This window comes from Pan paniscus, chromosome 18 (assembly GCF_029289425.2).
Source record: "Pan paniscus chromosome 18, NHGRI_mPanPan1-v2.0_pri, whole genome shotgun sequence".
Lineage (NCBI taxonomy): Eukaryota > Metazoa > Chordata > Mammalia > Primates > Hominidae > Pan > Pan paniscus.
The window spans coordinates 97,140,111-97,164,484 of NC_073267.2; the positions used below are offsets into that span (position 1 = coordinate 97,140,111).

At 47.6% G+C, this 24,374-nt stretch overlaps 1 protein-coding gene and 1 non-coding gene across 4 annotated transcripts; one reads left to right on the plus strand and one right to left on the minus strand.

Moving 5' to 3' along the window:
• Positions 1 to 33: 33 nt before the first annotated feature.
• MAP1LC3B (microtubule associated protein 1 light chain 3 beta) lies at positions 34 to 23,578 on the plus strand. 3 transcript variants are annotated; one of them, XM_063597808.1, is made up of 5 exons: positions 34 to 273; positions 10,429 to 11,303; positions 17,625 to 17,680; positions 20,993 to 21,099; positions 21,726 to 23,578. In XM_063597808.1, exons 2-5 carry the CDS (start codon positions 11,264 to 11,266, stop codon positions 21,898 to 21,900), a joined length of 378 nt encoding a protein of 125 aa, XP_063453878.1. In that variant the 5' UTR covers positions 34 to 273; positions 10,429 to 11,263; the 3' UTR covers positions 21,901 to 23,578. The 3 variants fall into 3 exon arrangements, with proteins under 3 accessions (XP_063453878.1, XP_034796755.1, XP_034796754.1); XM_034940864.3 differs by lacking the exon at positions 34 to 273 and having other exon boundaries at positions 9,498 to 11,303; positions 21,729 to 23,578; XM_034940863.3 differs by lacking the exon at positions 34 to 273 and having other exon boundaries at positions 9,547 to 11,303.
• Positions 99 to 171, minus strand: TRNAM-CAU (transfer RNA methionine (anticodon CAU)). Its single transcript has one exon. It is a non-coding gene; the product is annotated as a tRNA-Met (tRNA).
• Positions 23,579 to 24,374: the final 796 nt, after the last annotated feature.

The window sequence follows — 24,374 nt, forward strand, 5'->3', positions numbered from 1 at the left end:
AGAGACCCCGCACTGCTGCCCTCCCCTCCAGCGTGAGGGCGCCGCCCGTGGCGGGCATGGGAAAAGAAAGTGGTGATGCCGAGTGCAAAACGTCAGGCTGCCCCGTGTGAGGCTCGAACTCACGACCTTCAGATTATGAGACTGACGCGCTGCCTACTGCGCTAACGAGGCTGCTCAACGACCACTTCGCGCCGCGGCTTTTGTGGAGATAGGGGTCGCCCCTCGCGCCCTTGCGTCCCGCTTCCGGCGCCCGAAACTGTGCCGCGCCGGCCGGTGAGTAGAAAGATGCGCCTTACAGCCTCCAAATACAGAGACTGCAGCCAGAACCCCAAAGGGCGCCTAGAAGCCCTTTTGTCCATCGAAACAACGCGCGTTCCATCGTCTCCGCCTTATGGTAACCAAAAGGCCCGAGCTGCGGGGCTCTGCAGGGACCTTCGGGGATCCCGAGCTCCCTGCGGAAGCCCCGGGAAGGGCTTGGAGGGGCGGTGGCCGGCGCGGCCCAAGAGATCCGGGGATGCGCGCCCGGTCTGGAAAGGGAGGCCCTGCCATGCGGCGCCGCCCAAAGGGCGCCTGTTCCTGCAGCTGCTGGGAGCCGCGCACGCCTGCTCCAGCTGGGCTCCGCGGAGGCCGCTGAGCGGGGTCGTCTCCCAGGTCCGCGGGTGGTGACCGCGAAGGCGTCCTCTCACCAGAGCAGCCGCGCACGTCACCGTGGGCTCGCCTCGGACCCCATCTCTTGGAGGCCCAGGCGGGAGTATCAGTCGAGGCCAGGAGCTCGAGACCGGCCTGGGCAATACAGCGAGACCCTGTCTACAAAACAAAATTTTAGAAAGAGAGGCTGAGACGGGAGGATCGCTTGATCCCAGGAGGCCGAGGCTGCAGTGACCCGTGATGGTGCCACTGCACTTCAGCCTGGGCAACACAGCGTGACCCTGTCTCCAAAACAAACAAAAACCAAAAATAGCCACAAATGGCTGGGCGCGGTGGCTCACGTCTGTAATCCCAGCACTTTGGGAGGCGGAGAAGGTTGGATCACCTGAGGTCAGGAGTTTGAGACCCGCCTGACCAACATGGTGAAACCCTGTCTCTTCAAACAAACAAACAAACAAACCACACAGGCCAGGCGCAGTGGCTCACGCCTGTAATTCTAGCACTTTGGGAGGCCGAGGCGGGTAGATCGGTTAAGCCCAGGAGTTGGAGACCAGCCTACCCACATAGTGAGACGCCCCCATATCTACAAATAATTTAAAAAATTAGGTGGGCACGGTGGTGCCTACTCGGGAGGCTGAGTCGGGAGGATCGCTTGAGCCCGGGAGTTGGTGGCTCCAGTGAGCTGTGATCACACCACTGCACTCCAGCCTGGACAACAGAGCAAGACCCTGTCTCAAAAAAAAAAATCGCCACCAAGGCCAGGCGCGGTGGCTCATGCCTGTAATCCCAGCACTTTGGGAGGCCGAACAGAGCAGATCACGAGGTCAGGAGATCGAGACCATCCTGGCTAACACGGTGAAACCCCATCTCTACTAAAAAAAATTACAAAAAATTAGCCGCGCATGGTGGTGGGAGCCTGGAGTCCCAGCTACTCGGGAGGCTGAGGCAGGAGAATGGCGTGAACCTGAGAGGTGGAGCTTGCAGTGAGCCGAGATCGTGCCATTGCACCTCAGCCTGGGCGGCAGAGCGAGACTCCGTCTCAAAAAAAATAAAATAAAGCCCCACCAAAACAAAAAAAAAAAAAAAAAAAAATCTATACAGATGCGCCTATGTCCAAACCTTGCGCATCTCAGGCCCACACTATTGAAAAACAGTACCTGACTGATTACTCTTGCTTTTCTTTGTTTTTCAGTCCATCCCCCAGTTGTCAGAATGCTCCTCCTTCCAGTGACCATAATAAATAAACTAAAAGCAAACTCCTTTCACAAGGTTGACCCACTCATTCACAGGTATGTCATGGCCCGCTGGTCTCGAACTCCTGACCTCAGGTGATCCACCCACTTTGGCCTCCCAAAGTGCTAGGATGACAGGTATGAGCCATGAGCCAGCACACCTGGCCTAGTTGGAACTATTATACTATTAATAGTTACAGCCACAGACACAGCATAGTGCTTGGTACATAGTAGTTGCGTAATTTATCATTGTTGGATGAATCAGTGACCACCACGAACATCTATTCAGTGCATATATTGTGTATATACATGTGCCAGGTGACTTTACCAGTATTATTTACTGCTACCAATTTTTTTTTTTTTTTTTTTTGAGAGGGAGTCTCGCTCTGTTGCCAGGCTGGAGTGCAGTGGCGCGATCTTGACTCACTGCAACCTCCAACTCCCAGGTTCAAGCAATTCTCCTGCCTCAGCCTCCCAAGTAGCTGGGACTACAGGCGCCCGCCACCACGCCCGGCTAATTTTTTGTATTTTTAGTAGAGACAGGGTTTCACCGTGTTAGCCAAGATGGTCTCGATCTCCTGACCTCGTGATCCGCCTGCCTCGGCCTCCCAAAGTGCTGGGATTACAGGCGTGAGCCACCGCGCCAGGCCTTTTTTTTTTTTTTTGATACAGGGTCTTGCTTTGTCACCCGGGCTGGAGTACAGTGGTGCAATATTAAGGAAGGAGACCACTACTACTCCTGCTGCCCTCCTCCCCCCACCTTGCCTAGTTTACAAGACAGGAGGAGAGAAAAAGCAAAAAGTTGGAAAAAAACAAAAGTAAGATAAATAGCCAGACAACCTTGGCACCACCACCCGGCCCTAGGAGTTAAAAAAAGTAATAATAATAACATCAATCCCAGACCTAAACTACTTGTGTTATCTGTAAATTCCAGACACTGTATGAAAAAAAGCATTGTGAAACTTTTTGTTCTGTTAGCTGATGCATGTAACCTCCAGTCACATTTCCCACGCTTGCTTCATGTATCACGACCCTTTCACGTGGACCCCTTAAAGTTGTAACCCTTTAAAAAGGCCAAGAACTTCTTTTTCGGGGAGCTCGGCTCTTAAGACGCCAGTCTGCCGACACTCCCAGCCAAATAAAAACCTCTTCCTTCTTTAATCCGGTGTCTGAGGAGTTTTGTCTGTGGCTCATCCTGCTACAATATCAGCTTACTACAGCCTTGACCTCCCGGGCTCAGGTGATCCTCCCACCTCAGCTTCTGAGCTAGGACTACAAGCAAGCACCATCGAGGCTGATTTTTTTTTTGTATTTCTTTCTTTTTTGTAGAGATGGGGTTTCGCCATGTTGCCCGGGCTGGTCTGGAACTCCTGGACTCAAGTGATCCACCCGCCTCCTGCTTCCCAAAGTGTTGAGATTACAGACGTGCACCACCATGCCTCACTACTTTTTGTATTTTTAGAAGAGCAAGGGATGTAGAGACAAGGTTTCACCATGTTGGCCAGGCTAGTCTCTAACTCTTGACTTCAAGTGATCTGCCTGGGTCAGCCTCCCAGAGTGCTAGGATTACAGGCACGTGCCACCGCACCTGGCTTCATTCTTAATTATGCAAATAATATATAAATATTTCCTCACTGTTAAGATAAACACTACAGGTAAAACAAAAGTTTTTGTTGATCACCGTTCAATCCCCTCACATCCTTCGAGATAATCACTGTTAGCAATTTGGAATATTCTCTTGCTCAATATAAGCTCCAAATATATCTACAGAAATATATATATGTATGTCTTTTTAAAAAGTAGGCTGAGCACGGTGGCTTACACGTATAATCCCAGCGCTTCGGGAGGCCGAGGTGGGCAGATCACCTGAGGTCAGGAGTTCGAGACAAGCCTGGCCAACACGGTGAAAACCCATTTCTACTAAAAATATAAAAATTAGCCGGACGTGGTGGTGTGTGCCTGTAATCCCAGCTACTCACGAGGCTGAGGCAGGTGAATTGCTTGAACTCAGAAGGTGGAGGATGCAGTGAGCTGAAATCGTGCCACTGCACTCCAGCCTGGATGATAGAGGGACACTCTATCTCAAAAAAAAAAAAAAAAAAAAAAAAAAAAGGCCAGGCGCGGTGGCTCACGCCTGTAATCCCAGCACTTTGGGAGGCCGAGGCGGGCAGATCATGAGGTCAGGAGATTGAGACCATCCTGGCTAACACGGTGAAACCCCGTCTCTACTAAAAATACAAAAAATTAGCCAGGTATGGTGGCAGGTGCCTGTAGTCCCAGCTACTCGGGAGGCTGAGGCAGGAGAATGGTGTGAACCCGGGAGGCAGAGCTTGCAGTGAGCCGAGATCGTGCCACTGCACTCCAGCCTGGGCGACAGAGCAAGACTCTGTCTCAAAAAAAAAAAAAAATGGTTTCAACTAATAACATCCTGCTATCTACCAGGGAGATCAGCCATTAAACAAGTAACCACATAGATAAATACATAAATTATAAATTGTAATGCTCTAACAATAAGTAAAACTAACAAGATCTTATAGCAGAGACCAGACTTTGGATGATCAAAGGTTCTTTGAGGAAATGACATTTATAAATCAAAGGAAAATTTGGCGTTAGCCAGGAGGAGAACACTTGATGGGAGAATGTTCTAGAAAAAAAGGATAGCGGCCAGGCCTGGTGGCTCACACCTGTAATCCTAGAACTTTGGGAGGCCAAGGCGGGCAGATCACCTGAGGTTGGGAGTTCAAGATCAGCCTGGCCAACATGGTGAAACCTTGTCTCTACTGAAAAAATACAAAAATTAGCCGGGCATGGTGGCGGGCACCTGTAATCCCAGCTACTCAGGAGGCTGAGGCAGAAGAATTACTTGAACCCGGGAGGTGGAGGTTGCAGTGAGCCAAGATTGAGCCACTGCACTCCAGCCTAGGCGACAGAGCAAGACTCTTTCTCAAAAAAAAAAAAAAAAGAAAAGAAAAAAGGGACAGCTGGTTGTCCCTGGCTCATGTAGTAGGCGAGGCCAGGAAGGGAGTTTTCAAGGCAATGGCACAGACAATGGTGAGAAGGAGCATCACTTGCCGGAGATCAGGGACTCAGGAGGCCTGAGGGAAACAGGAGGCTGGTTCAGTCCAGGGTGTGGTCTGAGCAGAAGCTGAAAATATAGGATGGAAATGAAAAATGACAAGAAAAAGAGATAAAATATAGGTTGGAGTTAGAATGTGAACTCGTGGAAGACCAGATGAAGCCCTCGCAAATTCGGGAATGACACAGTGATGAAAGTGGTGTTTTGGGAAGCCAACTCAGGCTTCAGTGAGCAGCATGGTATGCAGATGAATTGTATGCAGGACGATTTTATGTGGTACAGAAACATTTTATATTTATTTATCTATTTATTTAGAGACGGAGTCTCGCTCTGTCACCCAGGCTGGAGTGCAGTGGCACAATCTCAGCTCACTGCAGCCCCCGCCTCCCGGGTTCAAGCTATTGTCCTGCCTCAGCCTCCCCGAGTAGCTGGGATTACAGGCGAGTGCCACCACACTTGGCTAATTTTTGTATCTTTAATAGAGATGGGTTTTTGCCATGTTGGCCAGGCTGGTCTTGAATTCCTGACCTGAGGCGATCCATCCACCTCGGCATCCCAAAGTGCTAGGATTACAGGCATGAGCCACTGCACCCGGCCTTTATTCTGGTTTAGTATTTGAGACATGTAACTAGTACATCAAACTTATGATTGCAGGGTCATTACTGCAATGGCAAATCTATTTTAATATACCTTAAATAAAAAATGAGCTGTTTGAAAGAAAATAGTAACCATAGAAGATGGTTGGTGATATATGAATAACCAAGGATGAAAAGCACAGGATTAGAGGGACAAAAGACAGACAGCAAGAATAATGGAAGGCTGTGTACCCAAAGTTGTGGAAGGATGGAATTAGCACTGACCATTTAGAATAGAAAGAAAAGGCTGGGAGTGGTGGCTCACACCCAGAATCCCAACACTTTGGGAGGCTGAGCAGGGAAGATTGCTTGAGCCCAGGAGACTAGCTTGGGCAACGAAGTGAAACCCCATCTCTACAAAAATAATAATAATAGAAAGAAAAGAATGACCGTGAGCGCTTCAGCAATACCTGTTGGTGGGAAGGAACCCAAGGGGAAAGACAGTGCCAGCAGAAAACTACCACACATTGAATCCTGACAACTGAATACGTCCTTGGAACACGTTTACAATCCTTTATGTAGAAATGTATCCTTTAAAGAATAAGGAGGGTGCGTGCATTCTAAAACGAGGAAGAACTAGACAGAAGAGATCATTTGTTTTAACACTATGATGAGGCTTTACAACAATGACCTCTTTGTTAGTGAGAACTGATAACATCTAAGGAAATAAGTCGAATATAGGGCTGGGCATTTTCCAATTGGTTGCCTCAAAGGTCACAAGTAGTATTTCTTGGACTGAGGAAAACCATGTTAACTGGGCAGGGCGGGGTGGCTTACACCTGTAATCCCAGCACTTTGGGAGGCCGAGGCGGGTGGATCATGAGGTCAGAAGATCGAGACCATCCTGGCTAACACGGTGAAACCCCGTCTCTACTAAAAGTACAAAAAATTAGCTGGGCGTGTTGGCGGGCGCCTATAGTCCCAGCTACTCAGGAGGCTAAAGCAGGAGAATGGTGTGAACCCGGGAGGCGGAGCTTGCAGTGACCCGAGATCGCGCCACATGCACTGGGCAATGGTGCATTCCAGCCTGGGCGACAGAGAGAAAAAAAAGAAAGAAAGAAAGCCACGTTAACTGTATCCCAATGAGTTCTCAACATCCGGATGTGAAAAAATGGGATCTTACCCACTGCTCAAAAGAACTAGTCACACTAACTGGAAAGAAGGGAAAATATTCAAACTTTGAACAAGAGGATTGCAGTTTAAAATAAGCGGGCTGATGGAGCCTCCACAGTTGCACACGTTAACAGTCCCAGAATGGAGCAAAAGCTATAAACAGAGCAGTCCTACAGAATTTGTTTAGAATTAAACAAACAGGCAAACAAAAACATGGTGGAACCTCAGCCCGTTCCACCTGGTGTTACACAGTCATTTAGGAAACAGCTGCGGGTCGCGTGACTGATTTGTCAATGCTTTACCACGCGTTCTACTTTGCAGATTCTTGAAGCTGAAAAGGCCAGACTTCCCTGGGGAGGAAGACACTGAACATACAGCCTGCTCTAGCTACTTATTCCCTGGATTCTCCAGGGAAGACATTCTGAAGACTGCAGTCTATTCAGTGTCAACCCCTAAATCCTCCTGACCAAATCCTTTCTGAGAATAGCTCCCTGCACTCCTCTTGAGCAATACTTGTTTGTTTACTTGCTCTCAAGAGCAAAGCGATGACACCACGATGGATAGGACACTGGGCCTATAGTGGTGCAGACGACAAAGCCGGTGGCCTCTCTCTTCCAATCAGAAAGAGGAGAGGAGGGAGAGGCCGAGGCGGCCTGAGGCCTGGAGCAAATTCTCCGCGTGACTTGCCGTCCATATTGAGTGTGGCAAAAAATAACCCCGATGCTTTCTGTAGGTCAGGTTAATGTTTTGTGATTCATTTGACAGGTTCTTACACACAGCTAGACAGCATGATTTACAGCCACTTACATCACTCAAGCTGGGCCATCACATTCAATTCTTAGCAGTTACATCATTTCCCCACGGTTATGGTCATTTCATGGTATGAAAAAAGGAATAGGGTGCCACTGCTGGACTTTCAAGAATGAATGATTATTTGGTAGTTTAAAGGCACCATGAAATTCCTAGAGAAAACACTGAGTAAATTAAAATGAAAGATGTGTTCTTGCTTTTCTACTTTACATGGATTATTACAGGGAACATTAACGTTTATATTACACTATGCTTATATTAACTAGCTTAAAATAATTCATGAGTAATATTAATTTACCACTCTGAATATTGTTCACTACTATATTAAATTTCTACTAAACTGCAGTCTTTTGGGTCACATGAAATGTTTCATAAATACTCAAGCACACTTATGCTTCCAAAAGTTACATGAAGTTGTTTCTTATATTTATTTGTATATAAATGTACATTATTATAATATATATACAATAGATATATATTATTTAACTAAATGTGTTATTCTTACACGGGAATGAAACCTATGAGCCATCTTTAAACCCCAATCATTTTGGATTCTTTTCTGAGAGCCATGGAAGGATATGTGGCTTTAGATTCAAGTTGGAATTAGAAGTTAGGCGTAGAAGTGTCAGCTTTGCAAATGTGGACTTCAGTCCTATATTTCAAAAACACGCAGAGTAACCCTGGCCCATTACTACACAACTGTCGATGCTACTTCCTCTGGCAATGAACCCAAGGCCTGGAGTAATTTGGTAAAGCTTTATGGATGCCCAAGGGTAGGAAAATATGAGACTCTGCTTCCCCTCCCCCATCTCCATATGCCAGATATAGATTTTTTCCCTTCTTCTTGCATTTGGAACAGTTGTCCAGCAAGAGAAAGAAAAAGCCCATTTCTTACAAAGCAGCAATTCAGCCAAGAACGCACTCACCAGTCAATACTTAATATCATAAAAATCCAGAAAAGAAAGCAACACAGACTCCACTCTTTTAAGACTTCAAAACTGATACTTTGTTGTTTGGCAGAAGGTAGGTACATAATACGCGCTTACCGGATTTTTTTTTCTATTTTCACAGAATACAAACCAACAGACTGTAGACATATTCTGAACGCTGTCCTAGATCACGTGAAGGCACAGCTTCAGAGGTTAAAAATTTCGGAATCTGGAAACCAGAGAGAATGTTTAAGTACTCTTCTTTATTAATTGTATGACTATCAGAGATGTCTGAGGTAAAGAACTATGACAAAAAAATCAGGGACAGAAAGTGCCACCTGCACAAATGCACCGTTATTTCACAAAAAGTGGTACAATTGGCTGGGCGCGGTGGCTCGTGCCTGTAATCCCAGCACTTTGGGAGGCCAAGGCGTGTGGATCAGCTGAGGTCGGGAGTTCAAGACCAGCCTGGCCAACATGGTGAAACCCTGTCTCTACTACAAATACGAAAATTAGCTGGGCGTGGTGGCAGGCACCTGTATTCCCAGCTACTGGGGAGGCTGAGGCAGGAGAATCACCTTAACCCGGGAGGTGGAGGTTGCAGTGAGCTGAGATCACGCCACTGCACTCCAGCCTGGGCAACAGTGCAAGGCTCTGTCTCAAAAAACAAATAAATAAATAAATAAAATAAACAGTGGTGGAATAAAGAACTACAACTAACGCCATTCTTCTGATGGTGGGAGTAAATTAATTATACAAGGATCTATGACAGTAGTTGGCTTCTCTAGAAGAAATCCCAACTGTATAAAACCACTTTGAGAAATATATTTTCTTTCTTTTTTTTTTTGAGATGGAGTTTCGCTCTTTCCCCCAGGCTGGAGTGCAGTGGCAGGATCTTGGCTCACTGCAACCTCTGCCTTCTGGTTTCAAGCGATTCTCCTGCCTCAGCCTCCCAAGTAGCTGGGATTACAGGCGCCTGCCACCACACCCGGCTAATTTTTGTATTTTTAGTAGAGATGAGGGTTTCGCCATGTTGACCAGGCTGGTCTCGAACTCTTGACCTCATGATCCTCCTGCCTTGGCCTCCCAAAGTGCTGGAATTACAGGCATGAGTCGCCGCACCTGGCGCGAGAAATATATTTTCATACTTTTTTTTTTCTTTTTTGTGGAGGACGGGGCCTTGCTATGTTGCCCAGTCAGGTCTCAAACTCCTGGGCTCAAGCGATCCTCCCAGCCTCTGCCTCCCTGAGAGCTGGGTTTACAGGCTGGAGCCACCGCCCCCCGCTATTTTCATGTTTTGTATGATTCAAGCTCACAGTGTAGCGTGTATTAGCCTAATCCAATTACTTTATCCAATTGGGATAGAAGAAAGGCTTTTACAAAGTCAAAAGGAGAAATCCTGGAACTATGGGGCTCTTTCAAAGTATTAGATGTTAAAGAACAAAAACAGCCAAATAGCCGGGAGCAGTGGCTCACGCCTGTAATCCCAACTCTTAAGGAGGCCGAGGCGGGAGGGTTGCTTGAGGCCAGGAGTTCAAGACCAGCCTGGGCAACACAGCGAGATCCCGGCTCTACTCCCAGCTTCTCCGGAGGCTGAGGCAGGAGGATCCCTTGAGCCCAGGCGACCGAGGCCGCCGCGAGCTATGATCGTGCCACTGCATTCCAGGCTGGGCAACAGAGCAAGACCCTGTCTCAAAAAAACCCCAAAGAATCTAGTGCTGTTCCTACAGAGACACATTGGCCACAGGCTGAGGTGGGCAATAGCAACCAAATATCGCATGGTGGTTTACGCACTGCAGCCCATTTGGAGTCCTCAAATATGACTGCCCTTTCACAGATCAGTCTGAGACTCAAACACTGTCACTAGTGTAAGGTTGTCCAGCGAGTTTAGTGGCTGGGAGGCTGAGGGGTAGACAGGGCGGCTAGCGATGTGGGGCAGGCCTGGCGGTCGCCACAGACGACCTAACGGTAGGAATATCTTACAGCCACCAGGAGAGTTCCAGGCGCCGCGGCGGGGGGACTGGGAGAGGGGACTGCGCCCAGAATGAAGGCTCGGGACAAAAGCAGTTGCGCAAACGCGCCAAGGCTGGGCGTCGAGTGACCGCGGGCGGAGGTCACCAGCGGCCGCTCCCCGGAAGCCACCCACGGACCACGCGCGCCCCTGCACGCAGAGGGAGCCAGGGCTCCACGGGCGAGCGGCGACCCTGCCTCCCGGAGACGGCGCGGCCTGCCCTGCGCGCCTCAGCCCGGGGTGCCGGCGTCTCGTGCAGCACCACCAAGTCTCTCTCTGGAGGGGAAAGGATGGTCGGGTTTGCCCCATGTCCCTTCCTCTGACCGCTCCCTCAAGAGTGCCCCGGGACACCCCGCCTGTGGCTCAGCCTCCCCCGCCCCGCGCTGCCATCTCCTCAGGACCGGGCAGCAGGCTCCCGAGCGCCCACAGCCCCGTGGTGCGGCCCAGCCCCCAACCGTCACCTCAGGGGCCTCAGGCTCCCAGCGGTGCTGGGCGGCGCTGGGGCACGACCGGGAGCATGCGCAGAGCGCGCATTTCGCCCAACGCGCACGCGCACACACCTGCTCCGCCCCCACGCTGCGTGCCGCTGCTGGGTTCCGCCACGCCCGTCATGGCGGCGGCCCCGGCCGGCTCTGGCCCCGCCTCTCGGTGACGCGTCGCAAGTCACCTGACCAGGCTGCGGGCTGAGGAGATACGAGGGAAGTGGCTATCGCCAGAGTCGGATTCGCCGCCGCAGCAGCAGCCGCCGCCCCCAGGAGCCGCCGGGATCCTCGCGTCGTCGCCGCCGCCGCCGCCCAGATCCCCGCACCATGCCGTCGGAGAAGACCTTCAAGCAGCGCCGCACCTTCGGTGAGTGTCGCCGCGAGGGCGGCGGGTGCGGCGGGGCCGGGGTCCGAGCTGTGGAGGGCGGCAGGGCCTGGGACGCCGTGAGGGGCCGGGGCCGAGCCGGGAGGCCGAGCGGGGCCGGTGGCTGCCGGCCGGCGGGGCCGAGGGATGCGGGCCCCGGGGCCCCGTGAGGGACCCAGGCCGGGGCCGAGCCGGGAGGGCCAGGGGCTGGTCTGGGCCGGGGCGGCCTGCGGACCCCTCGGAGGCCTGGGAGGAGGCAGCCGGCGGAGGGCGGGCGGGGGCCGGTGCGCTCGGGGCCCCGGGCCTGCTGAATCACCCCGCGCCCTCCGCGGCGGGCTGCCTGCCGTACCCCGGCCACCGCCGCCCCCGCAAGCGCGCTGCGGGCGAGGGTCGCGCTTCTGGGGCCCAACAGCCCCCGGGGCCGCGCTGGGCAGTTCGGCTCTGAAGCGGGGCTGCGCCGGGACCCAGCGCGTCACCTTCAGGGCTGGTTTTCCCGTCGAGGGAGCCCGCCCGGGTGCGAGTGCCTCTTACAGACCTCAGTGCCTCGGTCGAGAGGAGGGGAATGTGCTGGGCCCCGGCCTCGCCGCGCCCGGGACGGCCCACAGCGGTGTTGCCAGTTCCTGTCTGTAGCCCAGGAGCTGGGGTGGGAGACTTCTCTTGGGTTTGCGGTTACGTTCTCACCTTGGCACCAGGAATACCGAATACATCCCTTTTCTGCCGGTTCAGACTGGAAACCCAACTTAGGTGTCCTGGCATTTGGTTAAACGTGCAGGTGTCACCATCACAATATTTACTCCACGCAGATGATGCGAAGTGATTATTTCCCGCTTGAGCAAGAGAACGCCGCAGATCCAGGTATCTGTTGTTGCCCAAGTTCCAGACACCGGATTGGAAGGGAAGCACCGTGTTCATCGCGGTGGACTGCGAATGCCTGCCGCCATCCTCGTCAGGAGCCCACGCAGTGGTGCTGTTTGTCTGCTTTTGCCTAGTTTCCCGGAGTCTAGAAAGAGTTTAGCATTCATTTGAGTTTGGATATAGTTTTGCAGGTCTCATTGACCATTATTTTTTTTCTTATGCCTGAGAAACTTCAGTAAATGAAAATGGACCTTAGCTTGCCAAGCATATCTTTTCAAACAGCCTCTTGAGGCAGTCCGTTGGTTAGCAAGACTTACACGTGCCTTTTTTGTTAGTAGTTTTCTTGTTAGTCACCTTAATGAACTCTTTACTATAGTGTCTAGGCTTATTGAGCCCTGAGAGCAGCATTAAAGACAGATTTTCTTTTCTTTTTTATTTTGAGACAGGGTCTCACTCTGTCACCTGGGCCGGAGTGCAGTGGTGCAATCACAGCCCACTGCAGCCTCGACCTCCCGGGCTAAAGCGATCCAGCGGCCCCCCTCAGACCTGGCTTCTGTTTTCACCAATGAAAAGTTAACTGGGAACATTTATGTAGGAGAGATGCCCTTTTTCTCATAACAGAAACTGTAGTTATTTTCTTTTTTGCTTAGTACTTTTGGGTTATTCTGGAAAAGTCTCTGCGAAGAGTGGGTAGTAAGGGTAGGAAATGTGAGACTGACACATCCGAACAAGGAATTTCCTGGAACCTAAAAGTGGCCCTGAGGGTAGACCAGCAATAATGCCCCATTTTTTTCCCATTGATGTATATATCTTGTATATACTGTGTTTTCAGGGTTTTTCCCTTGGCTCACCTTTATTTTGCCCCCTCCCTTTAAATATCTCTTTAATAGTCACTTTGTAGAAATGTGTCAAATATCTTAACAGCTGTTACCTTTCCTTGCTTCTGATTTTGGTAATTAAAAAAAAATTTTTCTAGTTCATGAATATTTTGGTAATTTTGATCATGAGTACTGACAGTTTTCAGACATGTGTAGCACAGTAAGTGAGGGAAATGAATCCTTAGAGAGAACCTCTTTATGGAGCCTAAGATTAGCCCCAGTTAGCTTGAGTGGTGCTTTCTCTTTCCAAGTGAGTGAGTTTAAGGTTAATACTGAATATAGCTCTGCTGATAAACTCTACCAGGATTGACAGGGTTCTCAAAATTGAAATGGATTTTAAGGCTCACTGAAAACAACCCCTTCCTTTTGTAGCTAAAGAAACTGGGTGGGGCCTGGTGGTGAAGATCATGGTCCACCTAGTGGCAGAGTCTGGACTGGTACTTTTAACCTGGCATGAATTCTTCCAGTCTCCAGTAGGTAGCCATCATTTCCAGTATATTAAGTGGACCAAGACTGTGTGAGTCAGGAGACATAGTGTGTCCTTGGAGATGTGTTGGAAATATTGAATGAACTTCAAAAATTAAAATTGTGTGGGGCATGGTGGTTCACACCTGTAATCCCAGCACTTTGGGAGGCGAAGGCAGGATCGCTTGAGTTTGGGAGTTCAAGACCAGCCTGGGCAACATAGTGAGAGCTCATCTCTACCAAAAAAAAGAAACCAAACAGACAAATAGAGTTGTTGCTGTGTGGCCCAGGCTGGTCTCAAGTGATCCTCCCACCTTGGTTTCCCAAAGTCCTGGGATTACAGGTGTGAGCCACCACGCCTGGCCTGGGGGAGGGGGAGTGCTTCAGTTTCTCTCTGAGAAGTAAATCCTGGAAAATCCTGGAAAAACTGAAATTTTACTTAAAATGACTGAAGGGATCTCAAAACAACTTTGCAAAGAATGTGTTCTTAAAAATAGGACGCCTTAGGCTCCTACCGTTTGTTTTAATGTTTGTGAAGGCTTTTAAGGATCTTTTTTGTTTTAGAAGAAAGGAATCTGGGGAAGCAGGTTAGATTTTGCTGTGCATGTGGAGCAGTGTTCATTTCTGTTTTACAGCTTTCATTCAGTTGTTGATGAACTCTCTTCTGTGTACAAGCCTGAGCCCTGGGGGGACACAGATTGGACTGGAGCTGGGTCTTTGACTGCCAGCGGGGCAGTCTGTTGAGAAAGACAGAAACAGATGATTACAGCATTAGGAAACGGAGTAAAAGACTTGCCCTCCTTCTATGCCATTGACTGTGCTGTTGATAATGCTTTTGTTAAATATACTGTTAGCCTCTAAAACAGCTGTCTCCTGAAGAATGAGAGTGGAGCATCCGTGTGTACCGTGTACAGCCAGTTACTCCAGGCTCAGCACTGCCTTTTCATTGCTGCTGGACAGCATGCTAAGATGCTCCTATGGGACTTGGGTGTTATTCTTTACAGCTTAAGGAAGTAACTTGTCTTTTATATACTTCCCACCTTTCATGAAAGTAATCATTTTTGTCTTTTTAGGTCGTGTTTTGGGAATAAATCAGGATAAAGATAACTTTAAACACTATAGTTTCAGACTTTGAAACTTCATAGAGCCTGTTTTTTTCTTCTTTCCTTTTTTTTTTTTTTTTTTTGAGACAGGATCTCACGCTGTCACCCAGGCTGGAGTGCAGTGGCATGACCTCAGCTCACTGCAACCTCCGCCTCCTGGGTTCAAGTGATTCTCCTGCCTTAGCCTCCTGAGTAGCTGGGATTACGGGCGCCCGCCATCACGCCCAGCTAATTTTTGTATTTTTAGTAAAGACAGGGTTTCACCGTGTTGGCCAGGATGGTCTCTAACTCCTGACCTCAGGTGATCCGCCCGCCTTGGCCTCCCAAAGTGCTGGGTTAACGAGCGAGCGTGAGCCACCGCACCCAGCCAAACCTAGTTTCCTATATTAAAAAAATGTTTCCAGCCGGGCGTGGTGGCACACGCCTGTAATCCCAACACTTTGGGAGGCCAAGGTGGGCGGATCACAAGGTCAGGAGATTGAGACCATCCTGGCTAACATGATGAAACCCCGTCTCTACTAAAAATACAAAAAATTAGCCGGGCGTGGTGGCGGGCGCCTGTAGTCCCAGCTACTTGGGATGCTGAGGGAGGAGAATGGCATGAACCTGGGAGGCGGAGCTTGCAGTGAGCAGAGATCGCGCCACTGCACTCCAGCCTGAGTGACAGAGCAAGACTCCGTCTCAAAAAAAAAAAAAAATTCTTTCCCCTCTGCCTGAACGTTTCTACTTTTAGATTTATTAGGATAAGCTTTTAAATGTGAAACATTCCAGGATATATGAAAGAGGTATCACTTATTCGCTGGAGTGAATTAAATCGTGATTTACCCTATACACTGAATCTACACTGACACAATGGAGATTTTTATTGTGAAGAGGGTCTGGGGTAGGACAGGCATAGGAAGAGGTCTCATACTTAGGAGAGGTGATGATGAGGGGTCACTGAGAATCTCGCTGGGAAGTAGAGAAGGAGTCAAAGGATAAGAGCCACTAGGTTAATTTTACTGTTAACAGTAGCGAAATTTGTCATTATTATTTTTATTTTTCATTTTTTTTTGAGACAAAAGTCTTGCTCTGTCGCCCAGACTAGAGTGCAGTGGCGTGATCTCGGCTGACTGCAACCTGTGCCTCCTGGGTTCAAGCGATTCTCCTGCCTCAGCCTCCCTAGTAGCTGGGATTACAGGCGCCGGATGCCGCGCCCAGCTCATTTTTGTATTTTTAGTAGAGATGGGCTATCACCATTGTGGCCAGGCTAGTCTCAAACTCCTGACCTCGTGATCCACCCGCCTCGGCCTCCCAAAGTGCTGGGGTTACAGGCATGAGCCACTGCGCCCAGCCACCAAATTTATCATTTGCATATTTATTCAATAGGAATATGCACTGGTAGAAATCCATGAGTTTGCAATCCTTGTCGCAAAGATGTTTATATTTAGCAATGTATCTTAGAAGCTGATTTTAAAGTTTTGGATGGGGAAACAGAAGTCGAACTTATGGCTGTACTTGAACACAGGAATTTTAGAAGTTTTTATAAAGAGTGATACTAAAATTGGGCTGGGCTTGGTGGCTCACGCCTGTAATCCCAGCACTTTGGGAGGCTGAGGTGGGCGGATCACGAGGTCAGGAGATGGAGACCATCCTGGTTAACAGGGTGAAACCCGTCTCTACTAAAAATACAAAAAAATCAGCTGGGTGTGGTGGTGGGCGCCTGTAGTCCCAGCTACTCAGGAGGCTGAGGCAGGAGAATGGCGTGAACCCAGGAGGTGGAGCTTGCAGTGAGCGGAGATTGCACCACTGCAGTCCAGCCTGGGTGACAGAGTGAGACACTGTCTCAAAAAAAGAATGATACTAAAATTTTTTTAAATCCAAATGAGATTGGCAATGATATTAGAGTCACGTCATATTTATGTAGGTCACACCATATTTTTTCTGTCTCAGGAAGTTCGTGACATTGATTATTTATTTGCGCTTACCATGAGAATCAATCCTACCATAGTAAATCAAGGTTATTTTGCTCATTTTTTTTTTTTGGAGGTTTTAAATAATGCCATCTAAGTCGTATGTTCACATATTGCCTTTTTTTTTTTTAACACACATATTGCTTTGTAAATGACTTCTCTCTAACTGTATTTTTGGGTTTCTGGGAACTGCACTTGGCTTGTTTTTTTTCCCTGTATTGCCCACAGTCTAGTACAGTTGTTGAAATTATCAATAAGTGATTCTATTAAAAGGGAGAAAAGATTTTTTTTTTTTTTTGAGATGGAGTCTGGCTCTGTCGCCCATGCTGGAGTGCAGTGGTGCAATGTCCGCTCACTGCAACCTCCGTGTCCCAGGTTCAAGTGATTCTCCTGCCTCAGCCTCCCGAGTAGCTGGGATTACAGGCATGTGCCATCACGCCCAGCTAATTTTTATACTTTTAGTAGAGACGGGACAGGGTTTCACCATGTTGGCCAGGCTGGTCTCGAACTCCTGACCTCAAGTGATCTGCCCACCTCAGCCTCCCAAGGTGCTGGGATTACAGGCATCATATTCCATTCTCTTGAGCAGTTTATTTTCTCTTAGGCACCATATCATTAAAAAGCTGGAAGTGATAAGGGAAAAATTGCATTTCCTGGTTTATAATGGATTCCATTTCCAACTTAAAGTGTGGAAAATTAACAAAAATTGAAGTTAATATTATAGGTGGTAGTGGTCTTTGGAGGAAGGACTGGGACTCATGCAGTGGGTCTGCCTTGTATATCTGACCACAAACTTTGGGCTCCCAATTCCTTGAAACTAGTTGTCCCATATTCCTGGTCTTTGTCCTATCACCTGATAGAGCCATGTATGTTATGTTGCCCTTGGCCTTAGATACAAACCTTGATCAGATTTGAAGTGTTCGTGTTTTGTTTCTTTAAGTCCTAGAAAGATGTCTTCAGTGTTCTGCTGTGCCACAGCTAACAGCTGAACTTGGATGGAGAACCAGCAGCAGTGCTGGGAAGAAGCTGCCTGGCCCTTAATAATGCTTCTGTCTCTTCATTTCATTGCAGAACAAAGAGTAGAAGATGTCCGACTTATTCGAGAGCAGCATCCAACCAAAATCCCGGTAGGTAGTCTCAGGCCTCGGTTTCAGTCATGAATGTGCGCAGAGGAGAGCACTACATAAGTGCATCCACTTGACAGGGGTTTTTACAGGAATCACCAGACAGCCAAACCCTGGGTGTCAGTTTCACAACCTAGAGAGAGCGGTATCCTTTTTTTTAAGAGACAGGGTCTCACTCTCTTTCCCAGGCTGGAGTGCAGTGGTGCAATCATAGCTCAGTGCAGTCTCAGCCACCTTGTGCTCAAGCAGTCCTCCCTCCTCAGCCTCCTGAGTAGCTCTGACTAGAGGCACACACCACCACACCTGGCTAATTTTTTAAGTTTTTTGTAGAGACAGGGTCTTGCTATGTTTAACAACCCAGGCTGATCTCAAACTCCTGGGCTCAAATGCTCCTCCACCTTGATCTCTCAAAGTGTTGGGATTATAGGCATGAGCCACTGGCTGGCCTCAGGAGCCAAGATTTCTGTACTGCCTCTAATTTCTGCTACCACTTAAACTCAGGCAGCTGGAGCCTACACACTGATATTTCCTTGTGGATATCACACTTCTGAACGTGCCCGCTAAAGCTCTCAAACTTACCAAGGAAGGTGATGACAGCTTGACTCGGCCTTACACAGATCCCTATGTAGGTCTCACACAATGGAACAATGTACAAATAAGCATTTTTCTTTCCCAAAGAAGCATGTAAAGATTTCCCATTCCTGCCACTCAACTTCTCTTTGTTGTGACAGGGTGGAAGAATTACTGTATATAGAGAAGATGTCCGCAGCGTTCAGTAAACACAGACGCTAATGAGACTCAGAGGCTCATCTGTGGTCAGATATTATAGCAGCTTAAAACTAAAAAAAACCAAAATATTTTGCTCCATAGAAAGGAAGCATAGTGAGGAGCCAATGGATTATTTATTTATTTATTTATTTATTTTGAGACGGAGTCTTGCTGTGTCGCCCAGGCTGGAGTGTAGTGGCGCGATCTCGGCTCACTGCAACCTCCGCCTCCCAGGTTCAAGTGATTCTCCTGCCTCAGCCTCCTGAATAGCTGGGACTACAGGAATGTGCCACTACGCCCAGCTAATTTTTGTATTTTTAGTAGAGACAGGGTTTCACCATGTTGGCCAGGATGGTCTTGATCTCTTGACCTCATGATCCGCCCACCTCGGCCTCCCAAAGTGCTGGGATTACAGGCGTGAGTCACCACGCCGGCCTGATGGCTTTATTTAAATTCATAACATGAAACTATATTTGTTCCCTGTGTAGTTCAAATACGTGTGTGTGTGTGTGTGTGTGTGTATGTATGTATATATAAAATTTTTTTTTTTTTTGAGATGCAGTCTCGCTCTGTCACCCAGGCTGGAGTGTAGTGGCGTGATCTCGGCTCACTGCAAGCTTCACCTCCCGGGTTCACGCCATTCTCCTGCCTCAGCCTCCTGAGTAGCTGGGACTGCAGGCGCCCACCACCATGCGCGGCTAATTTTTTTTGTATTTTTAGTAGAGACGGGGTTTCACCATGTTAGCCAGGATGGTCTCAGTCTCCTGACCTCGTGATCTGCCTGCCTTGGCGTCCCAAAATTCTGGGATTAGAGGCGTGAGCCACCGCACCTGGCCTCAAATATTTGTATTTTTAACCTCATTTAAAGAAATATTTTATCAAAATCAAAGTACCAGGTCATTATGCACAAAACTTTGTCTCTAGAACCAGCTAATAATGGACTCTACTTGCCTTGTCAAATATAATTTTTTCATGTCAACTAGACAGTCTCTAGTGTGGAAAAACATTGAGCATATTACTATAATTAGGAACTTCCACATTTATTAAAACACAGGCATTTACTTTTTTTTTTTTTTTAATGGATGAGAGGTTTTTATGTTTCCCAGGTTGGCCTGGAACGCATAGCCTCACCTCCTTATGCACCAGAACAACCAGCCTGAGTCACCGTGACTCCCAAAACACATGCATTTACTTTCATTAGAACTTCAGCTGGCCGGACGCGGTGGCTCACACCTGTAATCCCAGCACTTTGGAAGGCCGAGGCAGGTGGATCACGAGGTCAGGGGTTCGAGACCAGCCTGACCAACATGGTGAAACCCCATCTCTACTAAAAATACAAAAATCAGCTGGGCGTGGTGGCGGGTGCCTGTAATCCTAGCTACTCAGGAGGCTGAGGCAGGAGAATTGCTTGAACCCGGGAGTCGGAGGTTGCAGTGAGCCAAGATCGTGCCACTACATTCCAGCCTGGGCGACAGAGCAAGACTCTGTCTCAAAAAAACCAAAAAAAACCAAAAAAAAACAAAAAAAAAAACTTCAGCCATGTCTCAGGATATGGTAGTTTTGGAATTGAGAGTTTCAGATGTTTTGTGCTTGAACCTAGTTCCCAGCCTCTCTGCCTCGGTAAGGCTTCAGGTCTTTTTCTAACTAGGTATATATTTTTCATGGTTCCAAAACTGAAACAGAATGAAAGGATACATAGCCAAGTATCTTCCCCCACTTCCTACCTGACGGCAGCCATATCGTCTCTCTTGTACCATATTTTGTAAGGGGTAGATGTCTAAGCTAGCAAATGATCACTCTTCACAGGAGAGCTATGAGGAAACTAGTGAATGTGCTGTTTCAAAGCCCATTTTGGCATGTGCCAGTTAGACTGTAGGAGGCATTTTGTATATTTTTAATTGTTGATGACTATTTTATTTATTTATTGGAGACAGTCTAGCTCTATGCCCTAGGCTGGAGTGCAGTGGCGCAATCTCAGCTCACTGCAACCGCTGCCTCCTAGGTTCAAGCTTGTCTCAGCCTCCCGAGTAGCTGGAAGGGATTACAGGCACCTGCCACCACACCTGGATAATTTTTGCATTTTTAGTAGAGACGGGGTTTTGCCATGTTGACCAGGCTGGTCTCGAACTCCTGACCTCAGGTGATCTGCTCGCCTCACCCTCCCAAAGTGCTGGGATTACAGGCATGTGCCACCATGCCCAGCCTGATGACTTTTTTTTTTTTGAGATGGAGTCTCGCTCTGTCACCCAGGCTGGAGTGCAGTGGCGCGATCTCGGCTCACTGCAAGCTCCACCTCCCGGGTTCATGCCATTCTCCTGCCTCAGCCTCCTGAGTAGCTGGGACTACAGGCACCCGCCACCATGCCCGGCTAATTTTTTTTTGTATTTTTAGTAGAGATGGGGTTTCACCATGTTAGCCAGGGTAGTCTCAGTCTCCTGACCTCGTGATGTGCCCGCCTCGGCCTCCCACAGTGCTGGGATTACAGGCGTGAGCCACCGCGCCTGGCCCTGATGACTATTTTAAAATCACTTCTGGCTTCTTTTCCAGGTGATAATAGAACGATACAAGGGTGAGAAGCAGCTTCCTGTTCTGGATAAAACAAAGTTCCTTGTACCTGACCATGTCAACATGAGTGAGCTCATCAAGATAATTAGGTATTCAGTCACCTTTGTTTCATAATAAATTTCCTTTGAGTAACTTCTTATTCTTTATGAAACTTACAGATAAATCTTTAGTTCTGGTTAAAATCTTTAAAAAATATTTTTCAGCTGAATTCAGTTCTGATTCAGTTATGATTAAAACAATTTCAACTTAAACTATAAAATGTTTTTTTGAGGTTTTATATTACTTGCTAGACTGCAGAGCCCGTTTCTTTCATAACATCATGTAGATGTTTCCTGTTTAAAATCAGTGTTACAAGTTATTAAGGTTTTGTACAGCAAAGCTAGTTAGTTAAAGAGAATGTAGACTCAGTGAGTGGCAGGCTTAGATCTTAGAATAGTTTGGAAACTGTATTTGAACTGCTTTCTTACATTAGACAGTTTAACAGCTGTTCAGACAGTATACTAGTTTAAAATCAGCCTAATACGTAATCTTTCAGTGATTATAGCTCATGTCAATATAATCAAAGGAAATGTCCTGTGCTTTATGAGAAGTATTGGATTCAAGAGCATTTAGAACATTTTTATATTTTACTGATCAGAGTGGGTGATATTTTAACACATGCTTCATCCTTCTTGTATTGTTGTCAATATTTCTTCACGTTGTTTTCTTTCAATAGAAGGCGCTTACAGCTCAATGCTAATCAGGCCTTCTTCCTGTTGGTGAACGGACACAGCATGGTCAGCGTCTCCACACCAATCTCAGAGGTGTATGAGAGTGAGAAAGATGAAGATGGATTCCTGTACATGGTCTATGCCTCCCAGGAGACGTTCGGGATGAAATTGTCAGTGTAAAACCAGAAAAAATGCATCTATTCTAGAATTTTTTAAACCCTTACCAAGGAAAAAAAAGGGATGTTACCAACTGAGATCGATCAGTTCGTCTAATCACAGATCATCAAACAGTAGTGTTCCCACCTAGGAGTGTTAGGAAGTTGTGTTTGTGTTTCAAGCAGAAAAACTGAGCTCCAAGTGAGCACATTCAGCTTTGGAAACTATATTATTTAATGTAGGCTAGCTTGTTTTCAAATTTTAAAAGTTTAAAAATAAAATACTTTGCATTCTAAGTTGCCAATAAAATAGACCTTCAAGTTATTTTAATGCTCTTTTCTCACTAATAGGAACTTGTAATTCCAGCAGTAATTTAAAGGCTTTCAGAGAGACCCTGAGTCTTCTCTTCAGGTTCACAGAACCCGCCGCCTTTTTGGGTAGAAGTTTTCTACTCAGCTAGAGAGATCTCCCTAAGAGGATCTTTAGGCCTGAGTTGTGAAGCGTAACCCCCGCAAAACGCATTTGCCATCACAGTTGGCACAAATGCAGGGTAAACGGGCTGTGTAAGAAAACGGCCCTGACTGTAAACTGCTGAAGGTCCCTGACTCCTAACAGAACCACACCCAAAGTCCGCACCCTTGCAGGGGTAGACATTTCTGGTTTGGTTTGTTCTCTAGATAGTTACACACATAAAGACACCACTCAAAAGGAAACTTGAATAATTTATAATTTTGATCGAGTTTCTTAAAAGACCCTGGAGAAAGAGTGGCATTTCTTCTGTTTCAGGTTTTGTCTGAGTTCAAACTAGTGCCTGTGTTGTTACGGAAAGCAGCAGTGTACCAGTGTCACTCTGGAGTACAGCGGGAGAAACCACAAAATAGTGTAACTGAAAACATTAACATTCAGACACACTCCCTTCTGCCTTCCGGCTTAAAGCTGTGGATGATCCACGTTTTTGTTTTTTTAATGTTAAATGTGTAACTCAGTATTACTGAAAAGGTACCCACATTTTGAATAGTAGTTATCACTGTTAGGTCAGACAGCCATCAGAATTCTCCCACACCAAGTGCATGTCAGTTGTGGAGAAAACATAGCAAAAAGAGCCGTACGCTCTGTACAGATACTAATGTCAAGAGTTAAACCTCCTCAGGTTCAACCTGTGATAAAAGACTAGTGCTTCCCACTACTTGCATGGGGTTCACTATTTATAGTTTTCTTGGGAGTATCACAGGAAAATCACAATTACACCACTGTAGACCCTATGTGTAGCAGGTCACAACTTACCCTTGTGTGTTTAGATGTGTATGAAATACCTGTATACGTTAGTGAAAGCTGTTTACTGTAACGGGGAAAACCAGATTCTTTGCATCTGGGCCCTCTACTGATTGTTAAAGGAGTTCCTGTCACCTGCTCCCCCCACCCCCGCATGCGTCTGTCCACTTGGCTAACTTTTAATATGTGTATTTTTACATTATGTAAATTCTTAACTGGCCTGTCTCGTTTAGACTGTATACATCATATCTGACATTATTGTAACTACCGTGTGATCAGTAAGATTCCTATAAGAAATACTGCTTTTTAAGAAAGAAAATAACATGCTGAGGGGTGACCTATATCCCACGTGAGTGGTCACTTTATTTATAGGATCTTTAAAACATTTTTAATGAACTAAGTTGAATAAAGGCACAATTAAAAACTGTCATCAAAGCCCAGTTTAATGGGATTCCGTATTTGAGACTTGGATCCCACACTGTTTGTACTTTCCAAAGCCAAGGGGGTCCTTGTATTTCCAAGGAGGGGCATCCAGGCTGGTCCTCTCGTGCAGAGGGGGCACTCACATGGAGGAGCATTGCCCTCCGAGGGCCTCTGCCTTGTCAAGGGCACCCTCCACCTTGGCCAAGGCCCTGCCACCAGGTCTGGCCTTTACAAAGCCAAGTCCTCTTGAGAACTCACGTGCCACGGGCTATGAGGATGGATGCGAATTGACCTACATGTTTTGTGGGACTAAACACCCAACAACCTACTGCTGTAAACCAGCCACCACCGTAAGTATTTATTAGGTATGTGTGTGTGGTCGAGAAAGTGTACCCTTGGGGGACCCAGTGGGGAGCTGCTGGCACCGTGTACAGATGCAGCACACACACACTTCAGCACTCAGACCAGACAAAAAGTGGCCAACCTCATCATCTAGGGAACTCTGAGCCCAGCTCCGGTTTAAGTAGGCACCTAAAAGTGTTGAAAAGTACAAGGGAGTGACCTGAGAAAACTGCCTTCCCAGGCCAGCTGCTCAATAGAAGCGTCTGCGTCCCTTGTCCCATCTTCGGAGCTCCCCGTGGGTGCTGTAGCCCCACTCACTTCCCTGACATCACCAGCGCACATGCTCAGTATGTTGCCACCTCCCAAATCCAGAAGGGTGTGGTCTTAGATGCCATGGGAGTGATTCTGTACAATGCCGAGTCAGTCACTGGCTGATGTGGCAGCTGGTGGCTTGTGTCACT